Raw genomic sequence first — 19,248 nt, forward strand, 5'->3', positions numbered from 1 at the left:
TTAGATTTATCTTATTTATCTTATATATATATATATATATATATATATATATGTAAAGTCTATAAAAGATAAAATGTCAGTTTACCTCTGCTGTTTCAGACTCTTTTGTAGAGTGAAGCACATAATCTATATTCAAAAAATAAGTGGTTTACAACTCTACTGTACACTTATAGTTCTCATTGATTTTTCGTTTGCTACTTTAAACCTGCCAATGTCCAACAACTTACCTAACCTGCAATTATCATGTTTCTATTCCACGTAAGGTTTTATTATACAGATGATGCTTAATTTTCTTTTTTAGAAATCTGATCAGCAAATTGCCATATCCCATGTATTCTTTTTCAATTGCTGTTTGAAATGATTCCTTTTGGAAATAACGAGGTGCTTGCTAGCTGTCCTAGACTACATTTTGGCACTCTAAATGAAAAAGGTACCTAAGAAACACTCACAACCCAGATGAATGACCCAAATTGGAGTTGGATATACTTTAAAAAGAAGACACCAGTTAACTTTGAAGCCTCACAATGAGTTAAAGATGCATGCTGCACCCTAAGATGCCTTTGAAGTATCTCACGCCCTTCTTGTCTTGCAGATCAGTGTGTGGATAAAGCCAAAGTTGAAGAGAGTGAACAGAAGGCTGTAGAGTACTCCAAAAAGGTGAGACATTAATCACTCAAATAGCCCCCCCACCCTCCCTTTTGGTTGGCCAGCTCCCATCAGCAAAGTTTTTTTCTTCCCCAGAGCTCCCAGACAAGCTATTGATTTAGCATGCCCCAATCAATACCTGGCTGTGACGCTACATGATCCGTATCAGCATTACAAGAATCGATTGTGATGTTCTGATGTATACTTATTTGTGCACAAGGTTGGGGAGAGTTAAGTTATGTGGAAAAGCCTTGATGTAATTCCGTATTTAAGGCCGGGCCTCACTTAAAGGTTTAAACAGATTCAGCTACCGGCAGTTCTGTGAAATAGTGTTTTAAAACATCAGATTTCCTGGTTTTTTGGGTTTTTTTTTCTTTTGTCACACTGTGAATTGTCAGAATATCACTGAAATATCAGGCAAAAATAATTAGCCCCTAAAGATGACTGCATGTCATCTGAACACAAATGGCATTGAATTTTAGTTGTCCTTTGACTAGGCCATTCTGAAACAGTCATTTACTGTTGCTTGTGTAATTATTGCTGCATTTCCTAAGTGGACTTTAGCTTAAGGTCACTAACTAATGGCTGGACATTCTCCCTGATCAGAATGAATGTTTCCATCTACTAAGGCCAGTCCAGAGGTACTCCCTTCCCTGCTTGATAAATGCTGTTAGTCCTGCAGTGCATGTAAGGGTCAAAAGGTTCAACTTTTGTCTCCTCGGTTCACAAAATATTTAGCGGTCCATTGGTAAACATGGGGATCATAAAAAATGTATTTTGGTAAATCATTATTTTAGATCAGAGGTGTTTTTTCTTTTATTTTCTGTGAAACTCTCAAATGGATGCATCGTTTGTCCAGTTTCTTTCTAATTATTGAGATATGAACTCAGTTAGTGAAATGATGCAAGACCTTCTGTGCTTTAGATGCTGGTCTGGGTTTTTCTGTGCCCTCCAGGACAAGTTTTCGTTTTAATCCTGGAGTCGTTTTGGTAGGCGGATCACTACAAAGCCGGTTTACTAGTGTTCAGTAGTTGGTCACTGTGGTTCCCTGGAGGTCCCAAAGCCTAAGAAATGATTTTGTAGCCCAATTTTGACTGATAGATGTCAATGAAATTGAACAAAATTTTCCAAATAATTTTGGTTAATCGGTTACCTCGTAGTTTGTTGAGCTTGCTAATCAACTTGTTACTCAAAGCAAGGTTTTCCCTTCACAAATTAAATAATCACTTGGAAATATGTTTTTTTTTATACTCTCACATTGTTTTTGTTTGATCTTAAAGGTGTTGGTGTGACAGTAAATCAAAAAAAGAAAGAAAGAAATAAATCTGTAATCAAACAAATACATTTTCACTGTGCTGTGGTAAGGCAAGAAACACAGTCTCAACTTCAATCTGACAACAGCAGGGGTCCTGAATGTTTTTTCTTAAGACTCGTGTCGCGGCGGTCCACTCTGCTCCCTGCTGGGCTGGTGAAATCATTGTTGCGACATGCCTTGGTTTCTGCAAAGGTTAGAGCCATCAACATACGTGAAAACCAAGATCCAAACAAGAGACAAAGGGCGACAGGACTCCGGGGCCGTAAGGGTTATGGATAGAAACGGGCCTCAGAGTGTGAAGTGGCGTGCTTTCTGTTCCACTTGAAGCGCCCTCTGGTCGCTCTCCGGAGACTATCCCACGCTTTACCTTTTACCTCCCTCTACACGTGTTTGTTATCTTCACGCAGACATTCTTGTTTCTCTTCTCTTGCAGTTTGATGAGGAGTTCAGCGCACGGCAGGAGGCCCAGGCCGAGTCCCAAAAAAAGGAGGAGAAGATCAAGGAGCTGGAGTCAAAAATCCAAACTCTGGAGACACAGGTAAATCTTACTACTCTAGAAAAACAGCGCCTCCAAAAAGTTATTTTGATCAAGTTGAGATGAAAGATATTAAATACTTTTCAAACATTCACACAAATGAAAATGTGTCTGAAAAATCGTAGCATCAAGGAGTAATGGGGCCTTGAGAAACACTTTGATTGGGTCAGAAGGATACCTTTTCACCCCACTTAAAGATGTGAAGGTGCTGTAAGTGGGAGTTATCATCCATGCAAGACGGCTTGATTTAATAAAGGGTCAATCTTCTTCCTAAGTTGTAGCTCTTTGTAAGCGAGAATTGCTCTATTGAAGCTTTTCCTATGAAATTCTATCATCGCAGAGATGGATTGCGTTTCTTTTCCAAGCTTCCACGCCGTTTCTTCCCAGGCAGAGCCCCCCCGTTCTGAGTACAGAAAATGACTGCTATTTCCCCCTTAACCCAATTTGAAACCCTTTTTAGGACTGCCTTGGGATAAAAGGGCAGTTTGCCTCTCTTCTTTGAGAATTTAATCTCAACTAGCATGGACGGATGGTATTGCTTCATTTGTTTCTTACATTGCTTTTTATCTCAAATTTTCATTTATTGTTACTAGTAACGACTGAACAAGTGAGTCTTAGTTTCTGCTTGAAGCAGTTTCTAAAACATTCATCCCAACTCTTCACAGTTCAGGTTTTGTTTTTTTTTTTGCTGGTCTCTTGACTAGTCATGCAATCAATGTTCTTCCTCAACTTAACCTTTTTCAAAATCTACCTGCCTGCTCCGACTGCAGATGAACGTGTAATGTGAAATCAAACCTGGAAAGTCAAACTTTACTTGGAAAGAATGATTAGTTTTAACAACTCTGACAAACATCTGAGATGCACCAATCACAATTTTGGATTTTGTGAAGTTTTGAGCGTTCAATATGGCTTCTAAATATTTCAGATTTCACTTTGAGAGCTATATTTAAGATGTAAGAGCAGCACAAAATACTTCCTCTCATCTGTTTTTTAGTTGGAGCAGAAGCAGCATCACAATATGCATCTGACGGCACATCAGATGCTGAAAATTGCTAAATTTGGCTCTTGTTCACTACTGGTCACAGTAACCTGAGCACCTCATTTCTATGAAAACATGATTACGGTTGAGTTTTCCTCAGAAGTTTCCAAACATATTCAACTTGGGGGAGATAGTTGGATAAACCCAGAAAATGCTGATGAGATTATATGAACCTCTCAGCTCGGGAACTCTTTAGCTACGTTCACACAGCAGATCTCGATGCTCATATCTGATTGTTTGCTTAAATCCAATATTTTATTTTATTTATTTTTTGGTGTGGTTGTTTATACTACTAATTAAATGCAAACACAATTCATTTTACGTGTGAGCAGTTTACAACCACAAAGTGACCCACATCTGCAGAAGAAAAACGTTGATGCCATACAAAACCTAAAAATTTACAGAATTAAAAAAAGGACAGAGCCATCTATGAATCATTTTTAAAGTTATTCAGCAGTGGAGGATTGTCACAAAATCACCACCACAAAGAAAGCTGTTTAAAACAAAGAACAGCCTAATGTCAGTGGCTTTTTTTTGGAGCATTGAAAGCAAATTCTGTAGAGAAGGCTGTGATCGTGATGTGACGTGCTTCTCTGACAGACGTTTTTCATAACCATAATTTTAAACCATTGTTTACTGCGTCTGGCTTCTGCTGGGGCAGAATTATGAAGCGGTGACTTGGCCATTCTGACTGCACATTCTTTGAGAATTTTTGGATACGTATCCAATTTAGTACCACATATGAAAGTGGCGAAATACACATTTTTTTGGGGGGTTGGGTAGGGCAGGATTGGAGTTGGGCCATTTGGACTGCTGTGAAAACTTTGGACATAACCTGGGTTTGGGAAAAAAAAGAAAAAAATCAGATTTGCCTGCTATGTGAACATAGCCTTAGGGATCCACTGGAATGAGCTTATAAATTTTGCTAGAGGGAGGGATGTCTAGGAGTGATTTGATTTCAGATGAGCAGAAGACCAAGGATAACTAAAACTTTTATTCAACTTCATCTTGACCCTTCACCCGAGGAAGATGCGCGCATGTAAAATTAGAGAGATCTATTGGTGTTTGTTGTGGGCCTGTAATAATCATCCAGCTGATTTTTGGCGCCAGAGACACTTGAGTTGCTACAGAAAGCACTGAACATCAGCCTCTTTCTCATAGACAGACATATTTTTGCTTCAGGGTGTGTTTTGGAACCCACTCCACGTTTGACACGCTGCTTTAGAGAAGTTATTACCCATCAGAGCGCAGAACCTTCAGATCAGCGTGAGGACACGCATTCAGTTTGTCCATCAAAGCCTCTGTGGGATCGCTGGTGTTTTTTCTTTTTTTGCTGAATATGAATGTCGTTCGAGATAACCCCAACCTTTCATCTATCTCCTCGACAGAATTCCTGTCAGACGCTAAAACACTTGCATGTCTGAGTTGCCTCTCTTCACCTTGTTTGTGAACCAACAAGTTTAATGAGAGTCTGTCTCCAGAACTTTGGCATTGTAACAAGCAGCATGTTTCATGTGTCTGTTTGATTATCTCCCAGTTGAGTTGAGTGGAGTAAACATCAACAAAGGACATCGAAATCACAAGAAAATAGAACTCATCCACCACTCCCCGAACCTTTTGCTTGCAACCATTCAAGGCAGGAGGGAAAACCATTCACTGAATCGGCTCTGGAGGTGATGAATAATGCAGCACTGCAGTGGTTCGTTGGAACACACTGCGCCATCCCATTAATAGGTTTTAACAACCTGGCCAGCTTGTAGCTGACCCAGCATGGCCCCCAGAGGAGCTGGAGGTGTAGTAGACCTCTCTCTCTCTGTCTTTTTACGCCAGACTGCCGTCTAACTTGATGCATTACGAAGTTTGACTTAACTGACAAAGGTAGCAGAGCTCACGAGGAAGAGATCGCTCTGTGAGCTTCGTTGTTGTTGTTGTTGGGATGGCTGAAAAGTTAGTTTATGTCAGAAAAGGATATATTCCGTACAGATGTGATGATAAATGTCAAGTGTTTATTTATAATATTTTTTTGACTGATTGCGGCTTACAGCCGATAAAAAGTCCCCAAATTAGTCAGCTCATTTAGGAACATAATTTGTTGTATGTTTAGATGAATCTGCTGACCTACACAACCACAGGGGAAGACTGCTGAGTCAACAGGTACACAGCAGGCAGATTCCACAAAAGCTTCTCGCTGAAAAAGTTTAGTGGAAGGAAAAAGTATAGTTAAAGATGGTGCACAAGCAACAGGGGAAATTACAGCCTTGCGACAAACACCAACAAAGGGGAAGCATTATGAATAATTTACTTTAATTTATCATGTTACAACGTTATCCCCTCATTGAAAATATACCTGGAGTTTTGCTTTGATTCTTCCATGCAAGTTTGAGGAAACCTTGAATCTTCCATGGCAGCCAGGGTGCGTAAAACGCTTGCTTCCACACAGCGTCACTTCTTTTCACACAACCCCTTCTTCAAGCTGCAATCTCCAGCTGTGAACCGTTGCTTCACAGAGCACACCTTCCTCCTAAATCCCCCCAGCCAGCTCCTCCAGACTAGCAGCAGCAGCAATTAGCAAACACCCGATGGATCTGCTGGGTCTAAAATTCTAATTACTTCTCAATCCAACAGTTGTAAATGGCAAAATGAGAAGCATTGTTGTGATGATGAGCTGGAGCTTCTTAAAGAGACAGCGGCCCAATATCAAAGCATCAACTTGTAAAGTTTAATTCTTTTAAGGTATGTTTGATATATACAGAATTTTTATTACTGAAGTTAAGATAGTTACTTGATTCAGATATAAAGTGACTTTATGTGCCATTAAAATAAATTATTCCACCCTTTTAAAGGGTTTTTTGGTCTGCAGCTGTGTCGGTGCTTCCTGAGCCACTGGGCACCGACTTATCCATTAGCTACGTCTTTTCGATTCCTTGTCCTAAGCCAGTCCTGACCCGAAAGTATCAGAAACGTCGTGTCTGGGCTCAGTGATCAGAATCAGAAGATCCAAAGTTTTTCAGACTCAGAACTTAAAGGAAGAACAGAAAGTCACAGAACCTTTCATTTTACTAGTTGTGCAGGATCTTTTTAGTTTTAGGAGAAACAGAAATTTGAGTTTCACTTTTTGAATTAAAACACAGAAGTAAACTTTTCAGGTATATTCAGTTTTACTGATGTTGACTCAACTAAATTTGGTTCAAAAAATCTGGATGTCCTCGCTAAACATCATCTTGTTCTTTTTCTACCTCAGTCTTATTTTATTGAACCTCCTGAATTATAAAATAAACATTTTTAGCTTTCAATATTGCACGTTAATTTTTAAAGATTTTTATAAAATAAAAAGATTCTTTTAAGCCACACAACTGAAAGTTTCCATCTCTTTTTGTTCCAGTGTGCACATCAAATATTTATGCTTCTACAGTCCATAGTGAGAGCTTTTGTAAGATCGGCTGCACGGAAAATATTTTAGTCTCTGCAGAAAATGTTCCCGTTCTCTTACTTTTGGCAAGGTTGCAGAGAGTGAATTATCAAAGCACAATGGGTACATTTCTAAAACAAAGACGGCACAGTGAAATCAATGCCCATCACACATCTGAGGGTGTGGAGTTGAAATGTATTTTCATGATGCCAGGAGCTGGGAAAAAAAATGGAAATGGAAGAAGGTTTTTGAAGGAGCACCAACTGTCAGTGGTGCTGCGCCACGTTCCTTTTGCTCTCCACTGATGTTCCTTTGAAGATGGGTTACATCTTGTTTTAGGTGTAAAAGTACATCACATTCTGCCTTTTGCACAAGAATGCCTCATTCCGATATAATGGGAATAGAGCCTGATACTAACATTGTCATTAACTGTGTAAGCAATTCCCTCCCCCTCCTCTCTCTGTCCTCTAAATTTCTCTCGTCTTTATTGTGTTTGGTGTGAATTTTTTACCTGTTGAAGTTCACTAGTGTTCAGTTCATTCTCTGTCTAACCCACCCTCCATTTGTGCTTTCCTGTTGCCCTGTCTGCCGTGTGCTCTTTCATGTCTGATCTCGTGGTGTGCATCTCTGGTGTGTGTGTGTGTTTTCTGCACAGTTAACTATAGAAAATGACAGGCTCAAAGAGGCTCAGAGACTCATCAGGGAATCTGAAGCCAAGGTGGGTGTCTTTGTTGCATGTTTGGCCCTTGACACATAAATCCTACATTTAATCACCTTCCAATCCAAGTATCCAGTAAAGGAATGAAGGACTGTGGCGCTTTAAATTGTCAAATTGATTATGAGATTGATCTTTAGTCCTTTTTGCATGCTTGCTCTGCGCCCTCAGGCCCCGTTCAGGCCTGGTATTAACATGCATCCTGCCTAATTTGGATAAAAGCAGACCTTGCAAGCCCCGACCATTCACAGCTGGGATCAAAATCTGTGCTGAGCGATAATTCTCAGTAATCCGCTTTACAGGCAAGTCGCGAAAGTCAGTGAACTGTCAGCTAAAGAGAAAAAATCAGATTTTATTCAGACATTAACATTTCTAAGATGTGACACAGTTGCATTTTTGTTTTGTTGTTTTGACTACCAACTCTATTTTTATTAAGTAGATAATGATATGGGTTAAGTAAATGAGAATAAATACAGCAAATTTTGACTTCACATAGCATCAGTTCTGAGACGGTAAAGATTTTAATCCCTAAGGGCTCCACAGCAATGAAACACAATCAGCTTGTATACACACCTTTACTGTGAAGAAAAAAAACTGCGTAAAGGTGAGTCGGCACTGGAAACGTAGCTGTAGATCGGTTATATGATTGCTATGAGTGCAGTTGTAGATCCAGGTCACCAAAAAACATACGGCATATTTGAATCACTTAAGATGCATGTTACTGCCAGATGTCAACAGACCCCACGGTACTTTGTAATAAAACACAATTTTCATTAGAATAATGGTGAAGGTAAGTAAGTGTTTCTTATTGGAATACTACATTTATTTCTTTATTAGTTGCACGTTGACATGACTCCTCTGGAAATCACTAATCTGCAAAATAACGTTTCAGTAAACAAATTAGCACATATTAGATCTCTCTGTATTTTTAAGACATTTGATCAATCTAAAGATAAGTTAAACACTGTTTGCAGTCAGAGTCGACTGTTTGTCCTTAATCTTCATACTTAAACACTTGAGATTGAATGTTTCAGTAAGAGACGAGACTGAGGCGGACATTTAATCGCATGCCGCGTCCACTGAACCTGGAAACAAGCATTTATTTAACATGTTTTTAAGAGTGGGTGTACTGAACAGATATATAAACTGTTGGGAAGGTTAAGAGAGGAAATATTTTAACTTTTTCCCTACAAATTGTCCAATGCAGAATCATTCTATTGAAAATTTAGAAACTAAAGCTGAGGAAAATAGTCAATTATTCAGTAGGTTTTTTTTTTCTTAATCTAGTATTGGAGCTGATGGATCAGAAGAAGATAGAGATAGAGGCCCCTCACTATGAAAACAAATCTGCTCTAATTCAGCAGCTAATTTGAATCCATTCTCTCCTATTAGCCTTAAAAGATTGACAGACGTGTAATCACTGCGTGGGTTTTTTTTTTTTAAGGCGAAGGGCTCTGGGCAATCTGAGCGAGGAGCTCCTTGAAGAACGCCTTTTTTAATTTTTGCCTCTAATAAGAAATCAGTCAGTGCCATTATGTAATGAAACGCCATGTAGCGTCTTTAAATATGAAACCAATTACATTTTTACGCACACAATCAAGTGAGTGGGGGAAATGTACATTGTGGTGGAATTGCTTTTGGAAATGAGAAGTGGAAATGCTTTTCGGTTAGAGGAGACATCTAATCAGCGCCCAACTGGAGCAACAGTGTCTGTAATTTTGGAATTGGCATAAATTTTATTTCTATAAACATTTTTCTTTTGGCCATGCAGTGGACTTTCGCCGGCTTCTTGGTAATTTGAAATGTTTGATAGTCCTGACATGTCTCGCGTTATAATTACATCCCTGTTGACTGTTTAATAGTGCACTATTGTAAGCATTCATAATGAGCTCTTGATGGGAAAGCAACATTCTTATCTATTGTAAATTAAAGTGGTTTACGCTTTTCTGTGTTATTTCACATTTTGCTCAATGTCTAAAGAATTCCAAAGAGAAGTAATGAAATGCTTTAAGGTGACAATTTGCCAGAATATAGCTGAAGTTTAAACCACCAAATAAACTTTTGTAAATGTGTTGGAATAGGGGTCAACATATACTGTAACTTAATGCAGAGTTTTGGTTGGAAATTACATTTTCTAAATACAGTTGAGATCAGAGTTTATTGGCAAGTAAATGTTACAATGCTGAGTAACTGTTTGTTTTTGTAAGTAACGGTAAATGCGATAATTAACAGATATAGAACCAATATTTGAACTGTATGAACTCATGTCAATGTGTTGAAAGTCCAATATGTACAAATACTTACACTTCTGGCTACCAGGAAAAAAATCTTGCTTTATCCCAGTTTTACCTCCAATTTGAGAAAGCATAAATATGACGCTTAAGTCTTTAAGTATATGATTAATTATTCTGTAGAAAGCTCAAATGTTCTCAAATGTTCCTACCTCATAAACCGTATCCCTAGACAAGATCATAACGGATCTTTGTGCTGCATTAAAAAGAGGATTAAAAGAGCTTTCTCTATTTTCATTTTATTGACAATCAACAGAGTTTTTCATCTCGAAAGATGCACAGAAAAGTCACTCGGGGGACAAATTCCTAAACTTATAGATTAAAATGTTTATGTATTGCACAGAGAAAGAGAGGAAAGCTCCTCAGGTGTAATTTACAAGCGTCCAGTGAAAGGCGCTAAAGCCCGATTTTGGCCTGGCTTTTGTGAATTACAGAAATGCAGAGATGAACTGTGAGAAAACCTTTGACCCCATTCAGTTTTCTTCTCCATTTGCTGTTATGACTTTTCCTCATCAAATCAGATTCAGGTTTAAATCAGGCGAAAAGAGCCTCACTCAGGATGGATTCCGCTACAGACTTCTCTGTTTGGTTTTTGCAGGTTGCTGCAGGCCCAGCTGCGCCTGGAGCACCACCTCCTCCACCGCTAGCTGGAGGCACAGCACCTCCACCTCCTCCTCCTCCTCCACCTCCGCCTGGTGGCTGTCCACCCCCACCGCCTCCGCCTCCTCCTCTGCCTGGCCACGCGTCTGTCCCCCCTCCGCCTCCTCCACCCCCAGGGGGAGGACCTCCACCACCCCCACCGCCCCCAGGTTGTGGGGCCCCACCTCCTCCTCCGTTTGGGGGCTTTGGTGGTCCTCCTCCTCCCCCTGGGTTACCTGTTGTCAAGCTGCCTTATGGACTGGAGCCAAAGAATACTTACAAGCCTGAAACTGTGATGAAGAGGGTCAACTGGTCCAAGGTATAGTAATCTGTGCATTGATCTCATGCAGACCTGTGTTCTGATTTAAGGCTGTAATGCAAATGTTACTTCTCCCCTTACAGAGGAAATCTGTGCAATCTGCACACAGACCGTCAATTTGCACTTTTTTTAGTAACTTTTTGATCTTTTAGGCCTCCACAGTATAATGTTAAGTCTAAACCAGCAGGAGATTTACCCAAATGCAGCTTTAATCTTTTCAAACTGCCGTTCCACCACATGCCACACTCTTCCTCTCACAACACCTATTTCAAAGGATTTGATGGTAAACAATTTTTATTGCTCAGATGCCATTGGATTTGCACCATCTTAGCATATTTTGGAGAAAGAATGTGTTGTGTAATGTACCGTCACATTTAAAAACAATTTCAACGATACATTCTCTTCCACCTGGGTTGTATTTTCTGAATGTTTTATCCATCGTCTCAGTAAATTTTAGTCGATTTGATGGTTTTTCACACCACTTGTGCGTCCTGGTGCTTCTGCCTTTAGTTACACACTGCAAACAAAATGCCATGTTTGTTGTTCTGCAGTCATGCTCATAGTGCAAATTATGTTTGGTGGTTTTAGTGGATTCAGGTCGTCTTTTATGTATTTTAATGTAGTTTTGTAGACTCGTTGTGCGTATCTTATGCAGATTTATTCAGAAAATGATCAAGGTTTAGAGTAAAGCCATTTTCATTTGTTTTGTAGTCCTGATGGATAAAACTCTTCTCTGATTTTACATCATATAGCAAACTAATTAAACTTTAAGTGATCTGATGTTCTCGGACAAAAGGTCAGCTTGCAAGCTGACCTGGTGTCGCTTACGAGCAATCGCTGCTCGAAAGCGCTGCTTTTTTCTAAACTTGAAATAAACGAACAGTTTCAAAAAGATGACAGGCGGGAGCGGTTGTGAAGATCTGAATGTTTTCAAACTTCTTCCTTTTCAACACAGAGCCAAATAGATGTCTCTTTTGTGAAATTAAGTCTATAACACTAAAAGAAAGGAAAGTAATATTAATTCTCTTCACCAGATCTGATTTGGTTTGGCAGCAAGAAAAGTAAACTGGCATTCTCTGACTGGAAACATACACACGTTTTTGATTTCCTGACCAGCCACTCATCTTGGTTGAGGTTAACCATTGTTTAAAGTTAGCCAGGAAATATATTGGTTCTTTGAGGATGTCTTGAAACTACACGAGTAGAATCTGTAGTCAGCCAGCTTGAAAAATTCATAACTGAGTTGGCCAGAGTTTGGAGAGTAACGATCAAACCAAAGATGAATCATTTGATGAATCACACATCTAACACCTGTTACATTGACCTTTTATGCCGACGTGTACAGATTCCCACTGAACCGGTGTTCTTATATTTCCTTACCGTTAAGTGTGTGAATAAAATCGATTCCGCCTAAGCAGCGCTGAGAAAACTGGCCAATTTCTGGTGAAATGTTATATCAAAAGGAACCTGGTTCTAAATGACACAAAAGAAGGGAAAATCAGGTCAGTTGTAACTGAATTGAAGTCTTTCTAGCAACTTCTAGATGTGCAGTTTCATAATACTACTTATTTCCCCGAGTTGTACGTTTCCCTGAGCTCATTCTTTCTCTGTTTTACAGAACAGAGGAAGCAACAATGCGATTTCTGATTACCAATTCCCAGGGTGGCTGTGTTTGTTTGCACCTTGATCTGGTATCATCGGTTTCATCGCTCATTTTTATGGGTTGATGTGGTTTTGCATGCATGATTTGTGTGCATGTACAAGAGGACAAATGACCAATGTCTGCAGGAGTGTACGTAAACAGGTTAAAGTGGAAGAGGATTAACCTTGGCTCTGCAGGGAATTTGGTTTCATGATGCAAATTAAATTCATAACCACCTGAAGAAAAACAATCTGCTTCTCTTGTGTCAGTGAAGTGGAACATCAGTCATCTGTCTCCTCTATATGGAGCAGATGGAAGTACACAAGTGCCAGGCTTGACTACTATTCAGTTGCATAAAAGAGAGGAGAATAACAAAACATTTTTATAGATCCACTATGTTTTCCTGCCGTATACGTGTCCAAAATCAGCACGGTTCACATACTCAACAAAAAGAAGTGTGCTAATTCAACTTTACCGTTTCACATTAACATGCTCTTTTTACAGCAGATGATGCACAGCTCTTAGCACTGCTGCAGATGTTGGAAAGATGTTTAAAAGAACAATTAAAATCATACGTGAGCCTGGATGAGGACGTATGTTTATCTTGCTGCCATGTACTGGAGTAACTTGGCATGGGAGGAAAACTTCCAGAAATGATAATGGCAAAGAGCAAAATCTTTCTGGCAACAAAGCATAGCAGCCACGAAATGATACCTATATGCATGTGGGAAGCACTCCTTGAAAAAGTTAGTTCTATCCTACCATCACAAATGTAAACAAATTGAATTTAATGGATGGCACCTTCATGCTTCATTTGTATCGTACAGCTGCTCACTACACTTCAATTTGCTGTAGCCATTTCCTGTTTAGCAGCAGGTTGCGGCGGCTGTGCATTATTAGCCTAAAGCAACGCTACAACACATGCACATGGGACAGGTCTAACACAGGCTTACAAAGGGAAATGTCAGCTTTTAATTGCTAATCACTTTTAAAGAGTTATGTCCTGCATTTACGTTCTTTTTGGTGTATTAGTCCCAGAGAAAATTAAGATTTAGTAGGCCATTGTACAAAAATGAAATTATTCTCTAGCTTCCATTTCAGCTAAATAACTTTAGCCTATTACTATTTACAATATTAGATTTTAGCATAATATAAAGATCTTGATTACAAATATCTATGAGCATATGAAAATGACTTTACAAAGGAAACATGAATACACTGGGAGGAAGAAAATAACCACAGCTGCACAAAGTGCCACGAGACAGGCTCATATTTAAGCTCGACATTGGCTCATTAGCTCAAGTTGTAATAAATGCCTTCCCTTAAACACACAGAGGCTATCTTTATTCTGCTCAGGCTCTGCAGGAAAATCCCACAGCCACTTAGTGGACCAAGAGTTCAACAGCAAAATATTAACAAAATTACTAGACAGAAAAAGACCAATGTCAGATATTAAAGGCCAGAAATAACCAGAAGAATCTGCAAAGCATATTTTTAAATGGCTTGTTTACTTTGTGAATTAAAACCATGTTTGCAGTTAGTTTAAAACTGTAGTGCACATTCAAAAGTATTCATATTACAGTAAATTATTCATATTTTGCCATGCCATTTTATGTGATAGAACAACATAAAACAGCTCGTAATGGAAATGAAGCAGGAGTAAAAACCTTTATTAATAAAAATCTAAAACCTGTCACTATATTTATCTGTCTAGGTATATATCAATAAATATAAATGTTAGTTTTTTGATGAAGATTGAAAAAAACAAAATAATTTTGATGCACATTTTACATTTTGAGAATACAAAATGTAAACACTAAAATCTTTACAAGGTTCCATATGGTCGTTTTTCCAGCTCGCTCTTCTCTTTTGTGTCAGGGTTTTGAAGTTGTCTATTGTTCTGTAAATTTTCCTGCACAACAATAAGAATTGTAGAAAAACACTGAAAACGGAGAACACAAGGCAAACGAGAATGCTGGGAAATTTACTCTTGGTAAATTATGTTTGAAATGAAAATTTGGGTATCGGTACATAACACAATGGTTGACTAAAAGCTACAAAGTAGCTAAAAACTAGCTATCACTATTCAAAGGCATTGTTTTCTTTCCCATCAATAAGATGTCACCGCCCACAAAAAGTCACATTTAACTTCCCAAACGGCAGCTACTGTCTGTTGTTCTCTCCTTCATTTAGCTCAGACACAGAAAAAACATGTCACTACTATTTCTCAAACCAAAGTGGTCTTTAGAGAAAGCAATGGCAGATTAAATGGATATCCACTTTCAATTGTACTGACAGAGGTCAAGTACAGTAAAGAGTACAAATCATTACAAGGAAAGTATTTTCTTACTTTTTTCTGGGTTTTCAATAAGTAGCCACACATCCTGCCAACATGTTGTTGGTAGAAATTTATTTATCCAAAAAAAAGGGTCAGTTTTCTGCCTACAGTCATTGAGAGTGACTAACTTCAAGGTGAAGCCTTACCAGGCACCAGGTCAGCTTTTCTATATAGAAGGGCTCTGTCTTCTAGGAGACATCAGGCTCTTTTGTGTTAGAAAAGTGTTCTTTTTAACTATGCGCTTTGAAAAGCAATTGGTGTCTTGTTGTAATTTATGTTTTACACTTAAAGCATTTTCTTGTATTCTAGCTCTAAAATATGCCTGGATACAATATAGAAATCGTTACCAAAACATGTTGTCGGGTTTTACCGCTTTCTCACATCAACTGAGTTATTTACACTGAGGCCTCTTCAATTACAACTTGAGTACAAAATGTTCTTTCTGCTTTAGTAGAGTCGCATTTTTCTAAATAAGACAGCATTATTGTTAGTGTTATTGGTTGCAGCAGTGGCAGTAAAATCGGCTGTGGGAGCAGCAGCAGTCACAGCAATAATATTCATTTATTTTCCACACCCACTTCATCCCCTTCAGGGCTACAGGGGATTGGAGCCTTTCCTGGTATCATCTGGTGAGAGGCGGAGCACACCCTGGACAGGTTGCAAGTCTATCAAAGGGCCAACTGGGAAGCTCTTAAGAAAAAGAGCCAAACTCTCCCACACACACGCGCACACGCACACACACACACACACACACACGCCCACACACACACACACACGCACGCACACACCCACACACACACACACACACACACACACACACTGACTCTGCGAGTCAGTTTAGATTGAATTACCAATTAACCTAGCATGGACTCTGTGTGGACAGTTGGACTGCCCAAAGAAAAGTCACCGTCATGGAAAATATACAAACTCTACTCTGAAAAGTCCCATCTGAGATCATACAAGGAGCCCTTCATAATGATTTTTGCCTTATGGCGAATATTGATTTACCCTTAAATTTTTCTTAATTAGGCAGCAGTGGTAGTGGGATTGGATGACTACCCCATTTGAGACGAGTCCCTGTTATTTTGTTTCTTCAAGTTTTCAAGTTTTAGTTGAGCAGTGAGTCGGGGGGTTAGGCCTTTTGGGTTTTTATGTTTGCATGTATAGGTGCTCTCTGGGTGCTCCAGCTTCTTAGCACAGTCCATAAGCACGACTGATTTCACACCTGATAGTCCGATGCACTTGGTTCGATTGGAGATTGCAACATTTGTTACATTTTTAGCTACTGCAGTTTGCTTTCACACTGCACTGTCAAACAAACCACTTTGAGCAACCTGTTCCCTTCCTTGTATGATGGCACTGTAACACGAGCCAGAGACACTGCAAAGACTCTGAGTGCAACTTACTTATTCAAGAAATGTAAAAAAAAGAAAAAAAAGTGGACTGGCGCCAGATTTTAGTGGGTATAGGATTATTATTATTATTATTATTATTATTATTATTATTATTATTATTATTATTATTATTATTATTTTTGTCTTTGGTAGATGTTCCAAACAAACAGCGGAAGATAATGCAGTTCAGGGAAAATGTTGTTTTTCATACAAGCGCCCTTTGCTTTAGTTCGCTTTCTGATTTGGGAGGGGACTCTATTCCACCTGGCATTCACATATGCATTCGAACCGCATCAAAGTTCACTTCAACTGAACAGAGACTTGGGTTTTTAGGTGAACTAGAGTTTCAGTCTGCATCAGAGTTTGTGCATTCTAATTAACCGGACTTTCCAACCAAACAAGCAAACTAGAGTTTGGTTAAAGCGGACTAAACAGTGCGTGCATGGTAATTGGTCATGTGACCTGTGGTTACCATGGAGATGGGCACCGGCCCACCTATAACTCTCTGAGGACAATGGATGGAAGGAGGTTTCAGCTGCTCCCTTTGATCATTGTTCCCACACAGCATTCAGTAACAGAGTGCAGTTGTCCTTTATCTGTGCTTCACTGAAACCAAGCCTGTGTTGGAAGTTTCATAAACCTCCATTAACGCAGCCAAAGACTCTCAAACACGTTTGCATTTATCACCATTACTCTGCGGCCTAGAGGACGATTGTTGAGTACCAGCTGCAACTCTGTCTGCGTTGCATAAGTGCTGTTTTTACAACTCTTTCTTTACATAATTACTCTGGTTTGATGATGATGCTGGTGGCAGTGCAATAAGTGAAATGCAAGGCTGGGGCCACAATAAAAAGCTACAAAAGGAAATACTTCTGGATCTCTCTACAGAATGTGTAGTAGAAAAGGAGTAGTGTCACATGTATTATTAGGTTGCAATAACTGTAACTTACTGGGGGTATTTATCTTTTGCCCTTGGAGGTCCCTTTAATAATTTATTCTCAACCTGAGTCACTTGGACACAAAAAAATGCTCTCTTAAAGTTTGCAGTAGGAATAATATGAATAAAAAAGTTCAATTTCTTTTTATGATTCCCAATAATTTTCAGAAAATTTAAACCCCTAAATTTCAGTAATGTTTTTTTAGGAGCATTTAAAAAATTAACGCGAAATTGAATCAGATCAATTAAATTTTTTTCTGGTCATGTATTAATGGACCTTACCACAAGGGCCGTGTTTCATTGGCTGATGCCCATTTCACGACAAAGCGCAGCTACCACCTGCGTGACCGTCTCACAAACATACAGTAGTAAACACATGCTAATGTACATTGTGGACTAGCAGACCGGCAGAAAGTTTTTGCGTCAGGAATCGAAAAAGAATGGTTCTCCACTGTCAGTGGGGTATCTGCACAGGCGATGTCAGGTATCCTTATTGTATTTGTGGAACTAAAATTCACAGATTTCCAAAATCTGTGAATTTTGGAAATTCACAGATTTTGCTTTCCGCAATGCCTAACTAGTTCACAAGTTCTTCGGATGAGGAACTAATGAGCTGCAACATTTCATTTCGTTTTCCATGTTACTGGAAACTGAAAATAAGAGCAGAAGGCATTAGTGAGGTGTTCTTTGGCTGCATCGGACTAGAACCGAGCATGATGAGTTCAGTGTTTTGGTCCAACAGATGCACCAGATGAATGACTAGACGCACTTCATCTACTTTCAGATGACCGCTGCCTGTTTTGATCACCAGTTCACCCAACACACATTCTAGTCTTTGTCTTTTCTGAATTCGTATCACATTAGTTTACTTTTGCATACACAGGGAGGCAAAAGTTCAATAGAGGCGTCAAGAGGCTGAGAACAAAATGACGTGATTTTCGTCACATTCCACAACTTTGACAATGTGAGCACCAATTTGGGCATTTTGGCCTGACCATGCTGTCAAACATAAGCAAAATATAACATTTTGAACTGCATCTAGTTTGTTTGTAATCGTATTAGAAAGTAGAAAAATACAACAACAAAAGAACATAGTTTGCTCTTTGAACATGCTATTGGTTGCTTTTTTCAGAGAATCCAGAAGCACAATTCATTTTCTTTCATAATGATTGGATGTACCCCCAACATCAGAAATAAGAAAGAATGTGGATGCTAGCTTCTGCGATAGTGCGAAAACAGTTTCTGAGGCGAAAAATGTAGCAGATAAAAGTATTTTTGGTGTTTGAAATATTAGAATATGGATTTATAAAACTTTTTAGAGAGGGTCTGAAGTATTTGTGAATTTTAGCTGCTTTCAGGTGGCTGTGGTCCCTAGGCCCCACAAATACCAGGGGACCACTCTGCTGATGAAGTATTGTCTCGGTGTGGTTGGTTACTTTTAGAAATTTTTCTCTCATCCAAGTCTCGGATGAAAAAAATGGAAAAAATGAGAAACTTTCATGTCTGTGCTCACCCCGACAGTGTTGAAAGATCGTTATCTCCACCATAGTCGAATAATTCACAATTTCAAGCCTCACATTTTCATGTTTGCTTTTTTCTTTTGCAAGTCCCGTTTGCCACTCAGGTGCTCAGTATGCCACCCAAGGTCACGCGTGTATCCACACACAGGAAAAGACTCACAAAACCTCTTCTATCTTCCAGCTAGAAGAAGTTTGAGTGGCGGCTTGATGGAATGACGGTTTCTGATTGTGGCGATAATGGAATCCTTGTGTCATTGCAGATAGTGCCTCAGGAAATGGCAGAGAATTGCTTCTGGATCAAAGTCAAAGAAGAGAAGTTTGAAAACCCTGACCTATTTGCTCAGCTCTCCTTGTGCTTCTCCTCACAGAGTAAAGGTAAGAGGTGTCATCTCTCTCCACCGCACCCTTAATTAATCTTCTCACGCATGCTTCATTTGGCCTCTAAGGCGATGGTTGCCAAGGTATACTTTGATCTTGTGGCAACACATTTTTTCCCCACTTAGATGTTAA

The 19,248-nt window shown here is 39.2% G+C and overlaps 1 protein-coding gene across 8 annotated transcripts in view; it reads left to right on the top strand.

Moving 5' to 3' along the window:
- Window positions 1–19,248, top strand: part of diaph2 (diaphanous-related formin 2) — a 456,529-nt gene that overhangs the window by 154,900 nt on the left and 282,381 nt on the right. For 7 of the 8 annotated variants that reach the window (XM_081611702.1, XM_081611700.1, XM_081611701.1 and 4 more), the window contains 5 exons: window positions 593–657; window positions 2,394–2,498; window positions 7,599–7,661; window positions 10,548–10,907; window positions 18,999–19,113. In XM_081611702.1, the coding sequence (XP_081467828.1) occupies window positions 593–657; window positions 2,394–2,498; window positions 7,599–7,661; window positions 10,548–10,907; window positions 18,999–19,113 (708 nt within the window). The remainder of the gene's footprint in view (window positions 1–592; window positions 658–2,393; window positions 2,499–7,598; window positions 7,662–10,547; window positions 10,908–18,998; window positions 19,114–19,248) is intronic. The other variant, XM_081611704.1, reaches the window with a different exon arrangement.

This window comes from Poecilia reticulata, chromosome 10 (genome assembly GCF_904066995.2).
Source record: "Poecilia reticulata chromosome 10, P_reticulata-male-v2, whole genome shotgun sequence".
Taxonomy (NCBI): domain Eukaryota; kingdom Metazoa; phylum Chordata; class Actinopteri; order Cyprinodontiformes; family Poeciliidae; genus Poecilia; species Poecilia reticulata.